The sequence below is a fragment of the Dermacentor variabilis genome, chromosome 8 (genome assembly GCF_050947875.1).
Source record: "Dermacentor variabilis isolate Ectoservices chromosome 8, ASM5094787v1, whole genome shotgun sequence".
NCBI classification, from domain to species: domain Eukaryota; kingdom Metazoa; phylum Arthropoda; class Arachnida; order Ixodida; family Ixodidae; genus Dermacentor; species Dermacentor variabilis.
The window spans coordinates 66,775,828-66,789,767 of NC_134575.1; the positions used below are offsets into that span (position 1 = coordinate 66,775,828).

At 45.5% G+C, this 13,940-nt stretch overlaps 1 protein-coding gene across 1 annotated transcript; it reads left to right on the top strand.

Annotated features, from left to right (window-relative positions):
• Nucleotides 1–8,427: 8,427 nt before the first annotated feature.
• On the top strand, nt 8,428–12,348 carry LOC142591429 (BTB/POZ domain-containing protein 6-like). Its single transcript, XM_075703756.1, has 3 exons — nt 8,428–8,469; nt 10,468–10,688; nt 11,727–12,348. Exons 1-3 carry the CDS (start codon nt 8,428–8,430, stop codon nt 12,346–12,348), a joined length of 885 nt encoding a protein of 294 aa, XP_075559871.1.
• Nucleotides 12,349–13,940: the final 1,592 nt, after the last annotated feature.

A 13,940-nucleotide genomic window follows, 5' to 3' on the forward strand; every position in this document is an offset into this window, starting at 1 on the left:
TGCTATTGCACGAGAGTGTACATACACTGCTTGTCTTTTGCCAATAAAGTCGCACGTTCTGTTCACTTACCTGTGGCTTGTTTGTATTGGCGTCAGTAGAGGTTCTTTTGTCTCCTGGCAATTAGAACGCACCGGCTACGCGGCAGCCGAGGCGAGTATATATACGGCGCGTACGAGCGGATACAAGCGTACACGACCGGCAAAATTCGGCCATATTGAATAATGCTCTAAAAAAAATGCGCATTTCCGCTTTCTGTTTTAGCAGCGTCATCTGGCGTCCACCTAGGTAAGTTCCATGCGCTGCCGCTGATTATTTTCGAACCACTGCGGAAGGTACAGTTTCCCTTCTCTAAAGTTGGTCTTTATTCTATGGCTTGGCCATGGACGACAGCGAGGCCGGCTTAAAGTCATCCGGAGCCATCCACTACGACCTCCCTCATAGCATTAGTCGCTTCGGGACGTTAAAAACGTTAAACGCCACAAATCAATACATGCGGGCGTACATTGAAGCTAAAAGACAGCATTCGTAAACCCTAATGAGCCTTGCAAAAGCGTCGATAATGTGCTAACTTGTTGTGGAGCAGAATAGGGTGGCTTTTATGCCACGCGCCTGCTGCAGGTGCGAGCACTTCCGTGGCTAAAGAGCTCCAATGCAACAATGCGATCTTATTAGAAAAAAGTCAAACGTGCTAACAACCGCACACAGCATGGACACATACGCATGCACTTTTTTGAGGTGGATGGCCCACTCCGGCGGCACGCGCTCCGCAATTTAGTCATTGTTTGCGGACGCACTGTGTTTTCTGCGCTCATTAGACATTGGACAGATATGAATTACATTGCAGTGGAAGGAATACTGTCTGTGCTTTGCAATGACACCTAGCATTATTGCCTAGCCTGAAGCGTTACCTAAAGGTAATCAATACAGTGTGAGCAAAAAACGGCGTTTTAGCTAGCCTCCTTTGTACTGCTGTCCCGGCAAAACTGTTCAACGTAACAAAATAAAGTTAGCTGTATCTTTAAACGAAATGGTGTACAAGGTTGATATGAATAGATACTGCGTGTAAAGCAATTAGAAATTATTATAGGTGCTAATAAATATAGGCAAGACAATCAAAGTTTATGAATTAATATCCTTTTTCCTTTTCAATGCGGAGCAACAATTTTAGTGGTTTTCTAGGCTACAGTGCACTTATCATCTATTTGAAGTTGTTTTGTGCTCTGACTGATGAGCAGTTCATAAATTATTACTTCAACTTGGCAATTGATGGCTATACTTGGTCACGCATTACCGAAGAATATGCAACACTGTTCAAGCTGAAACTCTGACATTCTCAATAATCAAGCAGCAAGCTCTTCTCCGCGATCCTATAGAGAGAAAATTGTGTTATGTTGATTAAAAAATTCAAAATGGAGCACGGATCTAAGTTCAAGAAAGTAGGTAATGAAGAACCCTGGCGCTTCACGAAACAGTGCGTTCTTTTGCAACCTCCTTGAAGTCAGCCCACCCTATGCTATGCGCCCACGCTGCTCTTCGTGCGTTGCGCTCGCCGGGGGTCAACAAACTATTGCACTTTCGCCGGAAAGGGGATACATCGATTGCTATAGCAAATTAGTAGATACCGATACGAAATAAGGATGTGACTATTATGGGCCGTATAAACTTTTAAACATTCGCCTACCCACTAAATAAACAGGCACGGTGTCACGTGCGTACAGGTAAACATGAACACATCTCCCTCGATGACCGCGGAAGCTTGTTGTCAAAACGCTGGAGCGAGTGATTGCGGCAGCAATACCGAGCGAATTGATCTTCTTTCATCTCTCGCTTCACTGCAAGCGAAACGTCGAAAGCACAGGGCATACGGAGCTACCGCCACTACGTGCCCTTTGTAAGCGTCGCAGATCGCTTGCAATCCAATTAGGTCCGCGCAGGCGCGCACTCTGCCTACGTCGCACATGGCTTTCAATATGCGGCGACCGCACAGCCATACCTACGCAGCAGACGCCGTAGAAGAATGCCCCCCTTCCCTCGCCTCACCCCAGAGCCTCGCGCCCTACAAGCGAGGGCACGCTGCCGCTTCGCCTTCCTCGCTCGCGCACGTGACATTGACCCGCGTTCGCCGGCTCAGCCTCGCACGCTTTCATCCGCGCATACAGCATACGGCACGCAGGGGCAATTTTATCGCCCTTGGACTTTATACGGAACCTCACGGCAACGGCTACGCAGACGGTAGAAATGCACTGGAGTGTCCATATAATTGCTGTCAGAATAAAAAACCCTTTTGCACTCGCCTTGTCGGTTGCGGGAACCGAAGGCGCAACAGCACTGCATCACAATGAAGTTCTCGTCCCTAACACACCCTGTGGTACCTTTATAACGCAGACCGTGAGGAAACCGCGCCAAAAAAAAAAAAATATTTATGACTATTCTAAAGCAGATCCCGAAAGCTTCAACTCTGAGCTTCTTGAATTTTACCTGTCATTCATGCAAACGTATGAAAACTGTTCGCTGCAAGATAACTGGATTTGTTTTCGGGACGACTTGTTAAGACTCCGGGAGAAATACATTCCAAAAATATGGATCTATGAAACAGCAGACAAGCCATGGTCTACTCGCGAGATTAAGCGATATCTGAATAAAAAGAAACGTTTGTTTCGAAAGGCAAGAAGCGCAAGATCTGTTGAAGCTCAGTCAGAATATTTATCGTTTTCTAAAGAATGTGCATTACATATTGAGGCTGCCAAATATAAGTTTTTCAACCAGGATATTTGGCAATTTCTAAAAACAGATCCAAGAAGTTTTGGAGAGTCATTTCTCCCGCACCTACAAAAGAGTTACCTGTTTTTGACACTGAGTCTGGTGCTGCAATTGATGTCATGGATGTTGCTGAACGGTTTAACTTATTATTTTGTAGCGTATTTAGTGACGAAAATCCCCTAGATAAGTCAACACAGTTTTCTGATAGTTCTCCATTTATGGAATGTATAACTGTGACAAGTGACGGTATTGTGAAAGCTATTGAGCGTTTACCATCGTTTTCTATCCAGGTCCTGACGGTATTTGTACTAAGCCACTAAAAATGACAAAGCACAATTCTGCTCTTATACTTACACTATTGTTTCAACAGTCTCTCGACACCGCCGAAATTCCAGACGACTGGAAATTGGCACATGTCATACCAATATATAAAACCGGCGACAAAAACAAGCTAACAAACTATAGACCTATATCCCTTGGGTCTGTTGTATGCAAACTATTTGAACACGTATTATCTTCTCAAATCATGCAGCACACGGCTAGCAACCACATTCTATTTGCAAACCAGCATGGTTTTGAACGAGGCCGGTCATGTGAATCCCAGCTTCTTGAACTAACTACAGACATTCACCTTAACCTTCACGAACTTACACAAACTGACGCCATATTTATAGATTTTGCTAAAGCCTTTGACCGTGTGGCTCACAACTGCCTCATATATAAAATGAAGCTGATTAATGTTGACGAAAAAGTAATAAACTGGGTTAAAGAATATTTAAGTAACAGACGACAAGCTGTCGTAATCAATAATGTCTGTTCGTCATTTCAACCTGTTCAGTCCGGTGTGCCTCAAGGTTCCGTTTTGGGACCCACTCTATCTTTAATTTACATAAATGATATTCATCAGGGTATAGACTCAGAAATCCGGTTATATGCCGACGATTGCGTTCTGTATCGGCCATTAAAATGTGAGGATGACTGTGATAAATTACAAAATGACTTGAACAGGATTGAAATATGGTGCTCAGACTGGCATATGAGCGTAAATAGCTCGAAAACTAAACTTATGAGATTTACTACTTGCAGTGAAATTACGAAACACACATACTTTCTTAATGGTGAGGCTCTAGAAACTGCAGAATCATTTAAATATCTAGGTGTTCATCTTTCTCCGACTTTGTCTTGGCATAATCATGTGAGTTGTATTGTTTCGCTGCATGGAAATCTCTTGGCTTCATTCGTCGAACGCTTCGTCAGGCTAATAGTGATACCAAGCTTCTTGCATATACCACCGTACTTCGTTCAAAGCTTGAGTATGCCTCATTTATATGGAAACCCGACCAAACGCATCTTATTAACAAATTAGAATCTTTTCAGAACAAGGCAGCGCGATTTATTGCAGGTAAATATTCACAACATTCAAGTATAACCAAAATAAAACATGACCTAGGACTCATCCCATTGCAGACTACAAGAAAGATATCTCGCCTAACTTTCTTCCATCAGCTTTTTCATCACCCAAATATATTCTCTCAGGCATACATCTTACCAGCCAAAAGGAAATTCTCACGAATTGATCACGAACTTAAGGTCGAACAGCCATTTGCACGTACTAAACTATTGCAGTTTTCATGTCTGCGCTTAGCCATTTCGGAATGGAATCATCTCCCAAGTAATATAGCTGAAATAACTGACCATATTATATTCAAACAAGCACTTCATGAAACCTTCGTAAATATCGTATATCGTTGTATATTGTGTATCAATTATCAATTGTTCTCCCCCCCCCCTCCTATGTAATGCCCAAGCTGGGCCTTTAGGGTAAATAAATGAAAAAAAAAACTTGATTTGTTACTCGAACGCACTCAATAGAGAGTTTTAGATTAGTGAAAGTGGCTTGCGTACGCAAGAACAAGGGGTAACGGTACTGCGTATGGGCACACCCAGACGTAGGGGTCTGCGCATGCTCAGTGCCATGGCCTCTAGTTCTCGCGTACGCAAGCCGCTTGCGTCCCCTAACCTAAAGCTCTCTAATCAATCCGTTTGCGCGTACTCTCATCGCACTGGGTCGGAAATGGCGGTTGAAGTGCGCTGGGAAGAAAATAATATATAAAAGCGCAACGGTGTGCTTCCACACCGCACGGATTAGTCAATGGGTGAGCGGAGGAGGCTGGGCCGACAGGAGGCGGCGAGGAGGAAAGGCCGGTGAGAGCGCGATGGCGTTAAGATCTAATAATGGCGCTACTTTTGAAATATTAAGGGGCTTTAATCCCCAACGTAGCGAAGTGCCATCTGCCGAGCATGTGGGGAGACCCAAGAATGCGTGATGCATGCCATAGACCAATGTGCTGGGGTGTCGCCAACTCGCCTTGAGGACACCATTCTTCCACAAGCGATAGGCTTCGAGGCCTACGACAGCGTCGCGGCGTCCACGGTAGTGGCGACAACCAAAGAAACTACGCCAGTGTTACTGGCTGACCCGGCAGGCCAGCTTCGGAGACGCTAGAGAGAAGAGTGCGGTCCCCAGTGTCACTGACTCACAAGTTATCCGCGTTGAGAGCGTGCCCCATGTCCATTCCCTTCTTCACTTCAGTTTTCTTTCAATTTTTTCTATGTACTGGCTAGGGTGCAAAGCTTCAGCCCACCCGATACAAAGGAGAAAGCCACATCATCATCATCATCCTCGTCGTCATCCCCTATTCCATTTGTACAGTGACAACCCATGCTAAAGCACACAAAGATTTCCCGCTGCATCTGCTCTCGAATTGAGGGGGGGGGGGGGAGTCAGCGAAGCGAAGGGGAGGGGTATATATCTCCTCATTGTCACTCCTGCTGTGAATTTCTTTATTTCTGCTCTCATCTCAACTGAATTTGTCACAGCAACAACAAGATGTTCATTTTGAATGGGTGGCATTTCAGCCCCCTAGCAGCTATACAATTGCCATCATATGCAGCACCAGTGGTGCCTAGTGAAACTCGCGGTACCCGCAGTGGTTGCTCGGTGGCTATGGTGTTAGGCTGCTGAGCACGAGATCGCGGGATCGAATCTCGGCCACGGCGGCCGCATTTCGATGGGGGCGAAAAACACCCGTGTACTTAGATTTAGGTGCACGTTAAAGAACCCCAGGTGGTCGAAATTTCCGGAGTCCTCCACTACGGTGTGCCTCATAATCAGAAAGTGGTTTTGGCACATAAAACCCCATAATTTAATTTTTTTTAAACTCGCGGTGACATCAGTATATTCAAACGCCGCGCACCAAATGCCTGAGTGTTCAGTGTTCAGTATTGCGTGTTTTTCGTGTCTATGGTTTCCTTAAAATAGAACGTTGCTTTGATAAATTTGTTTTCCCTTTGGTATCCTTTCTAGAATCCTGCTATCGGTGTGCAACCAGGGGGAAGCCGTGCACTCGATGCCGCCACAAGTACTGCCGAGAAGTTTCGACGCAGACTGATGAAAGTTGTTCAGAGGTAAGCCGTTTAATTTGACAGACAAAAGCAACACGTTAAATTAAGGTGAACGCGTAAACAATTAAGTTAGTGCGTCAACATGCCCAAGGTACCTCTTTTACCAATATCATCGCTGGAATATTCAGTACGCATTATGGCTGTAAATGACCTGTAGCTTTAGTGATTATAGTTCAGCTGCGGCAAGCGCTCAAGTAAATAATACAAACAGAACTTTGGTGAGCGGAAAAATGGCACAAACGTACAAGATTATTGAGGCCGCTACTGTGAAAACATGGCACGAGGTCCCAGGATGGTAACATGCCCGCTATGGTTAAGTGGTAAAATGTTATCATCCTAATGACAAAAAAGATTAACGAGGATGCATTTAAATGTGAGTAATACCCGTGTCACACGGGCACCCGCGAGCTTCTTTAGGATAAGCGAGCGCCAGACTTCCTAAGGGAGTTTGACTTCAAAGAAGTTGGGGTCGTGTCACACGGCCAATACCGAGTCATTAAAGGAAGCCGACAGACGCGCGTTCGGTGGTGTTTTGTTAAACACATATTATTTAATATATTTGAAGCAAAAACATACAACTCGTCAAGAGTAAAAGGGCGCTCGCTAAACATAGAAGTGCTGACAGCGACGCCAGCCACCCTGTACTTATCCGTGCGTTTCTTTGTGGCCTGGCGAGTAGGCTCTGCGATCTGTGACCCGAACCACTGCAAACTATATATACTCAAAACACATTTCGTGCACGTTGGCCTCTTGAGGTTTCCTTTTATTTTGTGTACTGTGTCGGGGTCCGTCATCAGTGACCACAGCGACAACTGCACGGCTAGCACGACAAAGGCTACGTTTACATGAACTCGACGCGAAAGGATCGAGACATAGGGCTGATCGAACCCGACGTGGCCGCGTTTACATGACCTCGCTCCTGACGAGTCTGGACAACGACGGCACACAGCGTCGAGCCGAGACATAATCGTGTTCAAACTGTGCTTCTGGTTCCCGCTGTCGTCTTTATTTGTTCCATCGCCCCGATGAGGTTGCACTGTGCAGCGCATGTCTTGGCCGTGTCCGGATACTATTCCCGCTGCTGGTGCCTAAATCACGACGTCAAAATGATCCTGCCCAAGTCTCGGCGCCGGCGGGCCTATGGCGGACGGGATCCGTCTGCGTGTGCACACTAGAAACTCGTCAAGCTGGATCATTCTAGCCTATGCGGGATAACTGAGCTCGACTCGACGCTTGTTCGGTCCAACCAGCAGGTGTTTACACGAACTGGACAGGCATATTCCAGCCCAACAAGCCGACTCCACCCGCGTCTGTCGGGTTCATGAAAACGCCCTGAAAGACGGAGAGAGAGAGAGAGAGAGAGAGCAAATGATAAATGAAAGGTAGGGAGACGAACCAAAGCTGAGCCCGGTTGGCTACCCTACACTGGGAAAGGGGACGGAAAGATTAAAAGAAGAGAAAGTCCACTGGGGATATGATATTTGAAAGCTACCAGAGTGAGTCGGGGTCTGTGATCTGGACTGAGTGACCGTGAAAGACGAGAAAAACGTAGGGCCAAGCGACCGAAGTCGAGAGTGTTTGGCAGCAGCAAGTATAACCGTTGCAGAAATGCGGTTTAATTTAATAGAAATGTTATAAATACGCGCAAGATTAGTTTTAATGCAAATAATATGTAAATTCACTGTTTTACAACGACCAGTATGGGTACGAGAGTACTCGCGTCAGCCGCCGAGGGAGATCGGCGATCTCCCCTGACCGAAATCTCCATTAAACTTCCTTAGCGAATGGACTACCGTTGGCACCGAGCAGATCTCCCTCGAGATAAAGACGACGGAGTTAAACGGAATTTGCTGGTGCCCGTGTGACAGGGGTATAAAATGCAGATATGCGGACGATTACGTATATATATTTTCTTTCTTTATTGGGCAGTGATAATTTATTGGTTTTATCTCATCATCTTCGTTTAGACAATCTATAGCATTGTGTTGAGAAATGTTAAAATTTGCATCTATTTTAACCTAATCTTAGTCTATTGACTCTCCACTGGCAAAAGTTAAGGTTTTATTTCTTCGTTGCCAATTCCGGCTTTATATATATTATCTATAAAAACCCATTTTGGATTTTTCGGCGCTATCTTACTACGGACGTATTCGGAGGAAAGAAAAGAAAAACGCGACAATATTGAAGCCCAGCGATAAATCATGAGAAAGCCCATGGGGAAGAAGGCCATGAAGATAGGAAAGGCAAGTGGTATAGCTTCTAGATTCCTCGCATGTTACAGTGACAAAGGAGTTGGTGCTGATCGTGACGGCGGGCGTCAGCTACCAAGCATGAGGTACATAGCACTAACAGGAGGAGTTCTTGATCAGATGTAGCCAGCATATCAGAGCATCGTTGCCATTTGACCGAAATGAGACATGGTTAAAGCGCTGGGGAACACCAGGACATAAGCAGGAACAGCGCTCGTATTTATATCCGACCATTATCTATTTGTTCGTTCGTTTTTCCTGGTTCTGTAAGCATCTTTTGTAGCGGCAGTAATCAATTAGCGAAGCTTTCAGCATCTGAACTGAAGCTCCCGACTTAATAAACGTAAAGCACTTGCAAATTATATTGCAATAGCATTGCCTGTGACAGTTGAGGGTCTTCGCGGTTCGTTTCGACGCAAGACACCATGCGAAGTATGTCAAAAGTCACCGCGGAAGAGGAGAGGCGTAGCAATGACCTAGAAAAATGCAGAACGCGAAGCGTCACAATTTGCTTGGGATGAGGAGGAGTAGTTGTGGAAGCGGCGGTAGAGCTGCGGAGTGGGAACGGATGCGCCGGGAGGCGGTATAGGGGCCCAAATTGCTAAGATATCTATCACAGCCGACGCAGTGCATCGATATCACGTGGTATTAGAGTCACAGGTCGTGTAGTAAGGAAGGGGAGGACCTCTGATTTGAAGCAGGGAAGTAGCGCCAGGGAGGTTGGGACCTCTGAGGTCCGTAGAACAAAATGTGCCAGTTTCGCCGGAAAGGCGAAGCATCTATTGCGATAGAAAATTATTAGAAACCTATACGAAGTAAGGATAGTAGCGTTATCGGCCGTAAAAGCTCGTAAACGTTCTCTTGCTAAGTAAATGAACAAGCATGGTGTCACGCGCGCGCAAGCAAAGGTAAACACATCTCACACATGACCGCGGACACTCGCTGTCAAAACATTGGCGTGAGGAAGAGCGGCAGCAACATTGAGCGGATTGTCCTTCGTGCCGCCTCTCTCGTCAATGCTAAGAATGCGGCGACCACACAGCGCACACCGAGCTATCAGCCCTAGGCGCATCTAGACTCTGTATTCATCGCAGATCACATTGAAGACTCTGCGGCCGCACTCAGCTCCGGTATACGCGGTCGCCGCCGGAATAAAGTTACTTGATTATGGTAGAAGAAGCGGAATTTGTCCTTCAGTGAAGTGCAAAGTGTTAATATGACGCAGCTATCGGCCTGGTGGAAAAAATAATTATATTTAATCTTCCCCGCCATGTCAACAGCAGCACTGCGGCACAACTCTACTCATCACTGTTTTGTTCACTGGTTTTTGGAGGTTTACAAGCTATATTGCATTACAATTATCAACGCACTCTAGTAGTACAAATTGCCGGCACTCGTCTAGTCGTTACAAAAACTCAATCAGTGAAGTCCGGTCGGCACATCTTTTATATTTATTGAAATAAAAAGATATATTTTAGTATGGCTCCCATGTACAGGTAACGGCTGCTCTTTTTCACGCAGTTAATAAATGAAGTAGAATAAAGCCTACTAATTAAGGGTTTATAAATTCTTGCACTGGTTAATATAAATGAACAAGCATCACTTGTTTTGTTGCGCTCCAACTAATAATTTGCACTGAGAAAGTCATTTTTGTATGCATACCGCTGCTGCAGAATTATACTAGCTAATATTTTATAGTGACATATGAAACTAAATCTAACATCCTGCAGGGTATCACTGCAACAAAACAAAATCAAGCAGTAGAAAACGTAACGGAACTAAGCTAGGTGTCTTCCTCGAAAGGTTAAACAGCTCTCAGGCAGCGAACGAATACGCTGTCTTTCAGCGAAGTTTCCCGGCTGACGTCACACGCGAGAGTGCACCACTCATACTTCTCGAGGTGATTGCTTCATCTATCGCTGCGAAATTAGGCGACGTCTCTGGACGTCCTCTTTACTCCTCTCGGTTTTTTTTTCTTGTTTTATTTTGCAGCTCTCGTTATCCAAGTCTCTCGAGTCCGGTGACCTTGCTGATGTGGAGTTCTATGTTGAATGCGAATATTTCCCTGGCCAGCGTGAAACCTTCAAGGCGCATAAGATGATCCTGGCTTTACAGAGTGACGCGTTCAAGGCCATATTTTACGGCGACTTCGCCAAGGAGGACCGCATAATCATCACTGACTTGCACCCAGAGGGCGTCCGTGGCCTTTTGCGGTAAAGTTCCCTCTTCTTTGTTGTACTTCTTTGCTTGAGAGCACAAGTCTACAAATCCCGATCCAGGGCCGAATCCGACCAGCGGACATCTTCTGATTGTCCAACCAAGTACCGCTGCTCTGCTAATGGTGGCCATCCTGTAATAGAGCTTACTCACCGCGAGGCGGCCGCATAGCATGGATGCTGCAACTTAACGCTATTCTATAATCAATTCATATTCCATTTTCTTCGTTAGCCTCCCACGATTGGTCAAACAATTTCGGGGCAACGCCCGCTTCACTAGTTTGCCACGAGACGTCGCGAAAAGCGCGAAAACTCCCCACCTCAAAATAACGCGCACACTTATTTTGCCTCATTAGGCCGAACAAAGGCAAACACTTGTTTACGGTTCTACGCCATTGTGACAATTAGCCTTCCGCAATTGGTGGAAATGTTTTCGGTACACAACTAGTTCGTCTGTCGCGACATCACGAAACCGCGTTAAGGTCACGACGTCACTAATTATGAATATATGCTGAACAAGACTTTTCGTAGAATAGCCGGGCACTGCCCCTTTCCGAACAGAATAGAAGATGGTTGTTCACTGATCGCTCCGGCGCCGCGTACTCGTAGCATCTGGCAAGAATAAGTTTCATTGCGCATAGCGAAAAATTGGCAGTAGCTTAGCTCAGCTATGCCAGGATATACGTAGCGTAAAGGTACGGTGCACCGACAAGTCTTGGGATCGTCTGTGACACTGTCTTGATCGTGCCGCTGTTGTTGGGAGGCCACAGCACGGCGTTGAGCTTCTTGGCGATCTTTTCGCTAGGCGTTCTTCGCGTTGTTCCGTTGTCTCGACCGCGCGTTTTGCCTTGGCACGCTCAAATTTCCCATAAGCGAGTATCGTAATCGTTGGTGAATTTTGTCTCTTTTCATATTTCCTACCCATTTTGCTTTCTGCACTGCAGGCTAGCCAACCTGAGATCATCTCGTTAACTTTCTCAACATATTTCTCTTATACCTCTCTAAACAATGTGCTTTCATTTTCATGCAACGCAGGTACTTCTACAGCTGCCGTTTGGATGTACAAACCGCGTACCAGGCCGCCTGTACCCGTACTGCTGCTGCCAAATACCTCGACACCCAGCTCCAGGAGAGATGCCTCGCGTTCATTAACGAACGCATGGTTACCGATGAGGTGTGTGCTTTCCTGGACTACGTTCTGACCATGGGCGATGAAGCCTTGGCCACCCCCGCCACAATCCTCATCGTCAAAGACAGCATCAGGGTGCTCTCCTCCGCGACATTTATGACTTGCACCGAGGAGACCGTGAGATATGTTCTCAAGCACGCTGCCAATGTTCCCGAGGCATCAGTGCTAAAAGCAGTGCACGGTTGGGGGCAGCACTGCCTCACGCGCGCTGAGCGTTCGTACAGCATACGTCTACGCCATGAACGTCACGGGCTTGAAGGCGAACCGGTCGATTTTCGTGCGGTCATGCGCCCACTATTCCCCGAGCTACGGTTCCTCGCGCTGACGGCGAAGGAATTCGTCGACGGTCCTAACACGTGGGGAATCTTCACAGACGCCGAAGCAAGGGCAGTTTTGAGCAACATCGTCAAAGAAGGCTCAATGGCGATGCCGAAAGGGTTCTGTGAGATCCGCACGGCTCGAGGGTAGACCTGTGCACGATCTTGAGCTCCAGGAGATACCGCATGACGTGCTCGTAGCATCGTTATTGTAAAACGTACTTGCGGACAGCAGTGTTTGTAACGGCACGGGCTGATTTAAACCAGCCTGCGCTAGATACCTCTTTGACTGGACGACCCTAAATGTGGATTGAAGTTAAGGCAACAATTATTTTATTATTATAACCTCACAGTCGATACCCGTATTCCAGCAGATAACGTTACGATCCCTGCGTAGTTTCATTCGGCGACTTCACAGGACGTAGCCAGTGCCTCTGTTGTTTGCCTCTGCCTCTTGCTTTGCTGTAGTGCGTGTACGTCATAAATTTTTTCTCTGCGCAACAACGCGCCTTCCTAAAATTTCCGTTGATCCATTGCCAGCCTACACCGAAATGCATAGACTGTGTTTCGAATTGTATTCGCACAAAGGCGTAGCTTTTTAGTACACACTGCAGGGCTACCTTACAGCTTGCATTACATTTGCCGCGAAAGTTCAGTTGTCCTTGAATAGCTCCCGCTTTCTGTATATCCCTGGAACATTTGTACTTCTTTAGAAGTTATGGTTATTTTTGTTCATCGTGTAGAATCGTTAATCTTGGCATAATTGCTGTCATTTGCTCTGTCCCTCGTTCTTAACTGAAGATTAGGTGCCTTTAATGCACAGCTCTGGGAGAGATACAGTCTGCACATGTACATTTAGGAGCTCAACGTCTCTGTTTAATACGTATACTTTCAATACTGTCAAAAAGGTTGACGCCATTTTTTGCAACCGTGTCCTCTTAATTATAATTATTATATTTGGCTGCAGATTACATAGCTTTAACGCTTCACCTCTAAGTAGAGATGCAACGTGAAGTGGCATTTTTAATTTTAAGAGAGCTAAGCGTATTTTCATATTATCATATTTATTTTGCACCGAAAAAGACGTATGGTATTTCATAGCAAGGATGTTAGAAAAATATTTTCGATGTTTTGAGCCAATAACAAATGCAGCTAGCCGAAACGCCTAGCAGGGAGCCTTGTACAGTGGTTAACGGCAGCATTATATCGAATTGTGTTTGCTGCGCCTGCCCGGTGTGGTCCCGCTTTTCTCGCCACACGATTGCTGGAAGACGGTCTTTAAATAAATACAGGCTTTTCAACTTGTACGAAGGAGCACTGTCTTTTTGTTGTTTGTTATTGTTTTGCTGGTTACCACTATTTTATTCACGTAGATCCATTATCTACGCTCGCGGCACTGAAGTATTTCTATCTCGGCTACTAATGAGACAATTTCAAATCTTCTTGCGGCATAGCGCTCCCTAGAGTGCACATAACTTCTAGCGTATAACGAAAATTTGCTATGTGGCCTGGCGAGGGCCCTTTAAGAGCTGCGCTCTAAAACATCTCGTACAAATAACGTTGTGCTAACACCATTGTAAGCGCCCCTCTGCATATGATGTAACGTAGTAACACACACAGGCATATATATATATATATATATATATATATATATATATATATATATATATATATATATATATATATATATATATATATATATATATATATATATATATATATATATATATATATATACTAGCA